Source organism: Arachis ipaensis, chromosome B10 (assembly GCF_000816755.2).
Source record: "Arachis ipaensis cultivar K30076 chromosome B10, Araip1.1, whole genome shotgun sequence".
In the NCBI taxonomy this organism is placed as follows: Eukaryota; Viridiplantae; Streptophyta; class Magnoliopsida; order Fabales; family Fabaceae; genus Arachis; species Arachis ipaensis.
The window spans coordinates 106,344,335-106,353,994 of NC_029794.2; the positions used below are offsets into that span (position 1 = coordinate 106,344,335).

Here is a 9,660-nt window from a genome sequence, read left to right on the forward strand (position 1 = left end):
CGTATCTTTGGCACTCTCTTATTTATGTATTCGCGTTAGTTTATCCTTTACCTATTTCGTTATGTTATCGATTGGAGTGTTGCTCTTTTCTATTTAACGATTTGTTTTACCCCCTTTTTTATTCAAAGGCTCCTAGTTATAAATATTTTTCACACTACTATATGTACTAAATTTTATTTTTAGAGGTCGTAATACCTCTTCACCTCTGTCTTATGACTTAAGCATAAGGCTCTGTGTGGTAGGGTGTTACAACCATAGAAGGAGCTTTACCGACAAATAATATCTGTTCATTTTTTATTAATGGAACCTGCAGATTTGAGTCTATGAATATCATCCTTCATAATGCTAGAAGTTATAATGGAGCACTTAACTTTTTGACTAGAAACAAATTGGTTGTGTAGAAGTTGCACAACTATGGAATTTGGATATCCTTTCAGCAGACCTTTATTCTAGTTTCCGGTGAAGAAGAGAAGATGGACATCTTCACCGAATCATATATATTTTTTTTTTCGCATACTAGAACTCTATTGGAAACAATAATGATCGTATTGTACCCATAAAAATTGCTATTACAATCTGTTGATTGCTTACATAAGTATCTGTCTCTGGTTGCACATTTATTTTATGCTTGGGTCTTGTTCAAAATACCTCATGTTCAAAAAATGAGTATTATAGAGTTTGATTTTTTTGCAATATTTTAAATTTAGAAGATATTTTAAAATTTATATTAGACTATAATTATATATATTAGGATATTTTTTATATTTTAGGATATTTATTTATAATTTATTTATTATTTTATTCTAAAACGATTTTTTTGGTTAAATTACGGTTGGTCTGGTTAGACCAATAAACCAGTGAACCAGTGATAAAAGCAGTTTGATGACCGGTCCGATTCTCAGAACCTTTAAAAACGTAAAAATTTTGGTTGTTAGTATTTGTTTCTAGATTAAATTTGAATTATTATTTAGAGAATTTGAAGTCAGTAATTAGTTATCTTATTGTTTTATCCGAGAGATAAGATTAGTTTAGTTTGAATTTGAATTCTAGAATTAGAATATAAATAAGTGAACCTAGTTTACAGAAGGGGATCCAGCTCCTCCGTAATCTCTTTTCATTATTTTTTTTCTTTTCCATGGATAACTAATCCTTTGTCAGAGGGTTATGAGCTCTGTTTATATTTTTATGAGTTATTAATCTATGATTATTTTATTTTGAAATTTTGCATTGATCTATTTCTAGATTGAGTTATTCGTTATTCATTCGAATTAGTGGTATTGCAAGGAATGCTAATCCCTTTTGAATTCTTTTATTATAATTAAAATTTTTTATTTTGAATTAAAGGTTGAAAACTCTTTCACATCACTATTTGAATTTCACTAGGAATATTGGTTCAATTAGTGTGCGACATATACACGATTTTCAATCACTCTAATTTTGAATAAGTGACATATAATTCAGATTAGAACAACTTTTGAAAATTGTGTTTTACTTTTAAAGATTTAATCAGATAGGACTGGCTTGAATATGTAATATGTAATTCGACCTAAAGACTACTTTTAAATCTTATTAGAAAACTAAATCAATTTTTGTGCTTAATCTCTTGATTAATTAATTGACGATTAATTAATGCTTGAAAAACTAAGTAACCAAGGAATTGGAAATCAGTTACTAAAGATTTGTTGTGAAAGATCTTTGCAAACTTCAAGATAAGTGAACAAGATTTGATTTCTCTAAAAGCATAAACATCTCCAAAGCCCTTGACTCTCACTATCATTGTCCTCTCTCAAATGAACACTCAAGCTCTCTGTCCATAAGCATTCAAGCACTCAAGGATCTCAAGCTCTCAGTAAGACTCAATCTTGCCCTCTTCAAATTCAGGTTATTTTAATCTAATTAGGGACTTAATATGATATTTGCTTGTTCAATCCTTTAATCCTCATGGGAACGATATCCACTCACCGTGGTATTACTTGAGCTATCCGGTGCACTTGTCGGTATCCGTGAACTTTAATTTTCGCTCATCAACAAGTAACCATTGTGCGAGTCATAAAACTTTGAAGCAGACCACATTTTGATTATAAGAAAAAATGTTACCTATTAGACTCTGATTTAGAGGGGAATAAATGTTCTCCAAGTGCCACCTACTAAACGATCAAAGATCCTCTATCCGAATATTTGAATCAGAAATGTGAACATAATCCATCTCATTAGATAGTTTTTCCTCTCTCTTCCAATTAGAAAACTAAAAATTTTGATTCAAATATCCAATACGCTAAGCAAAATTATCATTTAGCACTTCCCAAATCTTGCATAAACTCTTTCAAAAGTAAGAGTTCATGTTCCTAGAACAACCAAAACAATCATCTTAAGAATAGTGATATTTGATTGTCAATAGTTGAACCCATAACTTGTTTGGATGATGAAAAAAAGGTCCAAACTAGCTTCCCAAGTAAAGCAATATTAGCACAATAAAAATTTCTGATACTCAGTACTAAAAAAAATTCCAGGAGCGAGAGTGAGGGAATGATGGTGAAACACAGTAAGGTCTATGCATCCATTGTCAGGAAGAATTCTTTTTGGGAAGGTTTTGAAAAGTCACCTAAGATCTCTTTTAGAGATAAAGTCATTGATACAGAGAAGTCTAAGGCATTTACTTTGGTAGAATCTTTTTTGGGAATGGTATTGCAACAGTGATAGGTAAGTAGGGTGACTCGCATGCGAAGAGCTGCTTAGCTGAAACGTCGTTTTCTATAAGATTAGTATTAAAAATATTTAAATATTAAAACACTTGTTCTAAATTACTCTCATCTAATTTAAGACTTTTTTAAAAGATAATACAAAATAGTGATTATTGTCAAAACTGAAATAATGGTTAAACCAATAATCTAATAGTTAATTGATTCAATTAACAGTTGATTTCTGATAACTGTGAGGAAGTGTGAGTGTAGAATGGGTGGTCCATTTCAGCTGTCAAAAATATTTTGCAGCAATAAAGATACTCAAGCTCACGTGTTATTGAGATGTGGGATTAATGTCCTTAAAATTAATTTTCCCCTTATAGAAATCTTTTGAGTTCGATTACTGTGAATGTAAAAAGGAAAAGTAGTTTTTATTTTTTTAAGCGAAGGTAATTTGGCGTGAAACAAAAAGGGAAGTGATCCTAGTGAGCTGATTAAAACGAGAAAATAGCAAAAACAAAAGAGCAAAGGGCGAATCTATGCAGAGAGACACAAACATAAAAGAACAGAAACAGATATTTGTTGAAGACGAAGCTGCTCCTTTCTCGTTCGAAGCCCCAAACCTCGGAAGCAAGCAAGGAACATGAAGTAATCTCTCCCTCTCTGCGTCTAGGGTTTCGTCTCTCCTTCTCGCTACTAGTAAGTCTTCTCCTCTCTCGCTCTCTCTCTCTCTCTCTCTCTCTCTCTCTCTCTCTAGGGTTTAATATGTATATATGTCTCTTGCCATTCCGATTTGAATGCGATGATGTGTTTATTCCTGCCAATTGTTTTTCTTTTGATCGCAAAGATTCCAACTTTTTACTTTATCCGGAGCGTTACTGCCTATTACCTTACCCTAACGACTTTGGAGACATCATAATGTGGAGCGCGTAGACTCGTCACGAATGATTCTTGAAAGCTTCTTTCTTTCTTTCTTTTCTTTTTGCTTTCTGCTAGATATCGCTGTGATTCGCCGCTTGGCTATCATTGAATCATTGCTTAGAAAGCTTTGGGATTCTCTCGTTCTTGTGTTGGATTTAGACTATAGACTGAGTAGAATTCTGGTGCTTAACTCCCCAGGGTAGAATTTTCTTTGCTCGGTTAGGGTTTGGTCGGGATACTGTTTTTTGTTTCGTATTGATCTTAGATTGGGTTTAGGGTTTATCCGGTCACTACTATTTATTGAGTGGGCTATAAGATTACAAGTTTGGATTCTGATCCAATACACGAATCCTTAGGCTTTCATCTACATGGCTATCTAGGTAACCAAGATCCCCAAGATATTAGGTAGTTCCATGGATATGTGCTTTAGTTCTGTGTATCTGAGTAAGAGTACATTTTTCAATGTGCTAATATTAGATATAATTTTTCTGCAGTAATTTCTTGTGGTCCATGCATGGAGGTGTTACCAAGTTCACTCAAAGTAGCTGGTCAAAATATGTTTCCAGTGGCACTTGGCCCTTCCATAAGAGCAATCTTGGATCTTTAAGACATTAATCAAATCAATATTGGATTGTTTTGGAGTGAAGAACTCTTGAATATATCCTGAGATATCAGAATAAACCACTCACTGGCCAGTTCAAGTACTGGCAACAGATGTGCTACCTTATTGTTGAGTTTCACCAGATAAAATAGTGTCCAGTGTGCATCATGATCAGACAATGAAGAAAATCAATTCAATATATATTGTGGGTTTTTTGGAGGCCAAATTTTGAGTATTTTGAAAACTTCTTGAGATGTATTGGATCCTATAAATTATTGAAAAGATGCTGTGCGTGTTCCATCATGGATGTAGATTTTTGACAGTTTTTTGAGAGCATGCCTAGGCTTTGGCAGACTGTTCAGAAGTACTAGATTCTTGTACTAGTTAGTTTGTAGATCAAAGCATCTTGTTATCTTGCAGTTGAATTTTGACATCAGTATTGAGAACTTGGAAATCATATGCTCTTTTAAATTAGTGTACCAATCAGTTGTTGAAGACCTAATAGAATATCTTTCTAATTTTCTTCCTTGTTCGTTGGTGGCCTTGCTAGAAGTTTTGTATATTTATCAGGCTAATGCATTATTTAGGAAAGCTTAGGCTGTGTTTGATGTTTCATGAGGAAAATTTCATAGTATTAATAAATATTATCAAGTCTTAATTGGTTCCTGCCTTCCTAGTAGACTCCAATGATAGTATAGTCAAATATGGTGCTTTGTATCCCGCTACAATTAAAGAAATTATCACCTCTGCAGTAACTGATATAAGCTGATAGAATATTGATTCAGCCTCAACTCCATCTGTCACACCTTGACTTTCCCATTGCTGTAGCCACTGTTCTGTATTATGTGCATGGCTTAACGTGTTTCCATTTCTTTGTTGTTTGGGGGGTTCCTAATCATCCTGACCTATATTCTTCTTCTCTATTAATAAATATATTTTCAGGGAAAAATGATGATTGATTACAAGTGTCATAGAGTGCTTGATGAGTACTGTGTTAAGGCTCAAATCTTTAAGCTTTCTGAGTTCAAGAACTGCCTGCACTGATATCTTTTTGTTTTAAGTTCAACATAAGCCAATGAGTGATGTTAATTGTGTGTCTCTGCTGTTCCTAGTATGTTATTTTCTATTGGTGAATACAACTTTGTAGAAGAAGGATCAATTTAAGATTTAGATGGTTTATTTGTTTGTTTTTAACTCAGAGCACACTGCGTTAATCAGAGAAAACATTACTGCTTTTGCAAGTGAAATGAGTGAAAGTGGCAGGAAACGCTCTTCAAAGTGGGATACAAGAGATGATCCTGATTTTGGACCTGATAGTAAGCACTTGCGTTCTGGATGGTCCTCTGGAGATGTTGCTGGCAGCAATAACTCAAAATGGTCTTATATGGAAGGAAATGACAAGATGAAACCTCGCATGAGTAAGGAACCTTTTTCTGGAGGCAGGGGTTCAAATAAAGATGATATTATGAATAAAGACTATAGATGTTTGGATGCAAAAATGGAGTGGGAGGCGGATGCAAGTTACAGCAGGAGACGCAGTCCATCCCCAAAAAGTGGTTGGAGCAGGTCGGGCAGGTTTGTTTCCCTCACCGCGTGACTATGCTGGCCCCATTTTTCTGAAAATTGATGGATGCAGTATTGCAGTATAGTTAACAGATATTTATTGTTTTATTGTAATGTGCCTGTGACTATAGATTAACTTGATCTCAACATATATTATTATATGGCAGTTTCACTTTATTTGAGGAGCTGTGTACACCCATGAAACCTGAGTACTGAGCTGTATTTTTGGGAACTTATATAGACCATTACATGACATTTTTTTTTAACTTGTTCCTTATTTGTTTATATTTTATATATGCTGGTAGATATGTACAAGGATGGCCATTATTCAACGTCTAGCATCCTATATTTAAAAGATTTTAACGTCTAGAGTAAAGCTCTAATGCTAAAGTTTTGATGTGTTTTACTATATATCAGGATATCCCATGTTTGCATTTGTTTTTGGTAATTTTTCTGTACGAGTCATTAATTTCAAATTATTTGGACCTTTGTTTTCCCTAATAAATTTTATGTAGATATTATTGGTGAGTGGCAACAGTCATTTAGAGGGAGAAGGCTTTGCTATTATATTTTGTTGTTGTATTATTGGTGACAATATCAGGACATTGTTGTAGCAGTTTGTAATCTTCTATAGATACCATTGGGTTTGTTAATTTTCTACCTTTCTTTGCATTGTATCATGCCTAGGAGTAGTAGAAGCAGAAGCCCTCCACATGGTTTCAAGTGGGATTCAGGAGCCAATGACAGAAATAGAACGAGGGCTGCAGAATCAAAGCAAATATGCAGAGATTTTGCTGTTGGAAAATGTAGAAGAGGAAGCCATTGCTATTTTCTTCACCATGATGACCAAAATTATGAGGATATTCGGGAAAGTAAAAACCGGGAAGATGGAGCTCCAAGATATTCTGCTTCACATGAGAGCAGGGAACATACTCTTAGGAGTAGATCCACTGAAGCTTGTGTTCATTTTGCAAAAGGCAGATGTAGAATGGGAGCATCATGCAAATATGTGCATCATAACAATTCTGATGAATATGGTAAGGGTACTCTGGATGAATTAACTAGAGAAAGGGAAAATGATGGAAGGCGCAGAGATAATTCTTTTGAGCAGGGTGGTGGCCACATGCCAAGCCGCAGTGGTGATACCCTTTGCAAATTTTTTGCTAATGGAAATTGTCGTAATGGTAAGCATTGTAGGTTTTCCCATGATAGGCAAGACAGAAGCTTAAGGGATGATAGATGGGGAAGCAATCTTTCTGGAGACCATCAGACCTTGGATAGACCAAAATTGAGTGATTCAGCTAGTCCTACTAGAAGGCTTAGAAGTGATAGATGGGGCACAGATGGCATTATGGCTGATAAGGATAAAGTATGGGACAGTCCAAACCGGAATGATATAGCTACCTATGATTCAGCAAAGTTGGTTGAAGAAAAACCTGGAAATATAGGTGCCACTGAGCATGAACAAACTGTATGGCCTGTGAAGGAAGGATGGGGTCATAGTTTAGACCAGAGCAGTGTGCAGGGTGAACCACCATTTTTAAGTGATAAGAAGGAAGCTGACCATTGGATAGCAGACAATGCTGGTGCCAGCATTCCCGTTTCCCAGTCCGTAGCTGCAGACATCTGGCCTGGGGACGCAAAAATGTCTCCTGATTGGAATTATAGAGCAGGATCTTCCACCCGTACGGAAGTAGAGCATGGACAGAACGATCGTGGGTTAACTCAAGGAAGTACATATCCAGCCACCACTGAACATGACAGAATACATGTTCCAGGTGATAAACAATAAGCTTTATGTTCATCTGACTGTAAATTCCTTGTACTGTGAATATTTAACCCAGCAATTGCCCAAATGTTATGTATGTATTAGCATTGAAATGTGATGATAACAGTGATAAACAAGTCTGCTGTTGTTTTTCCAGGGCAAGGTTTTAATCAGAATGTGCAAAATGTTAATCTTTTGCATTTGCCAAGCTGCCATGCAGTTGGACAAAATCAAGTGACAGTTCCCATTCTTCCTTCAAGAGCAGGAATTCCTGAAGGTATGCAAAAGCAAGAAGTCTGTGTTGAGAAAAAGTACACTGCTGAGCCAAATATCACAGGTGAAGGCTCATCACAGATTAGTTCAAGTAATCCTTCAACACAGGACACAGTAAGCAAAGAACAGCTTGCTCAACTTTCCAATCTCTCAGCCTCTCTTGCTCACATCCTTGGATCTGGTCAGCAGCTGCCACAACTTTATGCTGCCTTAAATTCTCATAATACAAATGACACTCCCTCCTTAGCCAACACGGAAGTGCCTGCTATGCCTGTTTCCAATACGTATGTCAAGCCAGATCCTGCTGTTGGATTTGTAAAGCAGTATGATCCAATGAGTGATAGCGTTGACCTAAATGATGCTGATGCAAGTGGAATCTGCCCAGTTATTTCTCCAAGTAAAAAAAGTGCAAATATAGAAATTTCATCACTGTTGTCTAACACTGGGAAACAAAATTGTGGTGATACTTCTAAGGCCCCCTCCTCAGAAGAACAACCTGCCAAGAATGAACATCTGACCCAATTGCAGCCAGGTCAAAACATTGAGATACAGAAGGAAACCAATGAAGCGGTAGCTGATGATAAGCCAAATCCTCAAGATGATCATAAAATTACAAAAGAGAATGGTCCTTCAGAAAACATAGACCACAATGGTGTTGAGGCCAATAAAAGCAAGGATGTGAAGGGGATTCGTGCTTTCAAATTTTCATTGGTTGAGTTTGTTAAGGAGCTTCTGAAACCAACTTGGAAAGAAGGAAAAATCACTAAAGATGATTATAAAACAATTGTGAAGAAGGTTGTAGATAAAGTAACCGGTACCATGCAGGGAGCCCACATTCCTCAGACTCAAGAGAAAATTGACCATTATTTGTCGTTTTCGAAACCAAAGCTTAACAAACTTGTACAGGTCAGTGATATTTAACTTACGGATTGCCATTATATGGTTGAAAGGATTGGATCATTTGGGTGTCTTCTCTCTATTTACTTTTATAGATGAATGTGTATTCAGATGAAACACTGGAAACATCGACTGGAAGGCTTAATTTTTACATTCAAAACTTTGATGAAAAGTGCTTAAAAATATGGGATTAGTTGAGTAGAGAAATATGTGCTCATCCAAGATTTTGTTTTAACAATTTTATAATTCAAAGTTTAACCTGGCAACCTTTCTGTGTGTTAAAATGGTTTACTTTTTCCTTTCCCTTTGGTATTTACCTAATTTTTAACTTAATCCCATAATTTAGTGCTTCCCCAAAATATTAACAAAACCTTGAGAAGTTATATTTTCTCTTAAGAAGTCGCATGTTGTTAGCTCTTCTTTGTACTTTTATTTGTCAACATAGCTTCTAAGTCCATCAGCTTGTTGCAACAAAATTAATTCTGCCCTTAAGTTTGACTATAATCTTTGATGAAAGTGCAGCCTTTTGGTGTTCTGCTATGGATATTTGTGTTAGTTTCTTAATCTACATCTGCTATTGTGCTTTTAGATATTCACTTTTGTCAAAGTTGGGTTGCCTGGAATGGATGAAAAATGAGTAATTGCTTACAATTCCTGTGCTTTTGGTTGCAGGCATATGTGGAAAAGGTTCACAAGGCCTAGTGAATGCAGTTTAGAAAATTTGGCCACCTAATCTGTGGATTCTGTTTTGGGAATTGTTATTTATTGTCTTAGATGTGTATTATGTTTCCTTACACCAAGATTTTTGTTTTAGGATGAGGACATTTTCCTTTGGGATGAGGACCTTGGAGTTTAAGAGTTCCACCCAGATAAGAATGTTGAAAACTATCTCTGATTTCTGAAAATTAGAAAAAATATTTGATGCTCTTAGATTGTTTAATTAAAAACAAAAGTGG

The 9,660-nt window shown here is 35.5% G+C and overlaps 1 protein-coding gene across 3 annotated transcripts; it reads left to right on the forward strand.

The window, feature by feature from the left end:
• LOC107622775 (zinc finger CCCH domain-containing protein 38) lies at nucleotides 3,117-9,502 on the forward strand. 3 transcript variants are annotated; one of them, XM_021114044.1, is made up of 5 exons: nucleotides 3,117-3,380; nucleotides 5,375-5,778; nucleotides 6,454-7,544; nucleotides 7,692-8,713; nucleotides 9,377-9,502. In XM_021114044.1, exons 2-5 carry the CDS (start codon nucleotides 5,375-5,377, stop codon nucleotides 9,404-9,406), a joined length of 2,547 nt encoding a protein of 848 aa, XP_020969703.1. In that variant the 5' UTR covers nucleotides 3,117-3,380; the 3' UTR covers nucleotides 9,407-9,502. The 3 variants fall into 3 exon arrangements, with proteins under 3 accessions (XP_020969703.1, XP_016180291.1, XP_016180290.1); XM_016324805.2 differs by having other exon boundaries at nucleotides 3,118-3,380; nucleotides 5,446-5,778; XM_016324804.2 differs by having other exon boundaries at nucleotides 3,121-3,380; nucleotides 5,403-5,778.

Bases quoted from the DNA above. Each gene is read 5' to 3' on its own strand.
- LOC107622775 (XM_021114044.1), top strand. From the start codon at position 5,375: ATGGTTTATTTGTTTGTTTTTAACTCAGAGCACACTGCGTTAATCAGA. The intron at 7,545-7,691 runs GTGATAAACAAT...TTGTTTTTCCAG, and splicing joins TGACAGAATACATGTTCCAG to GGCAAGGTTTTAATCAGAAT. The intron at 8,714-9,376 runs GTCAGTGATATT...TTTTGGTTGCAG, and splicing joins AGCTTAACAAACTTGTACAG to GCATATGTGGAAAAGGTTCA.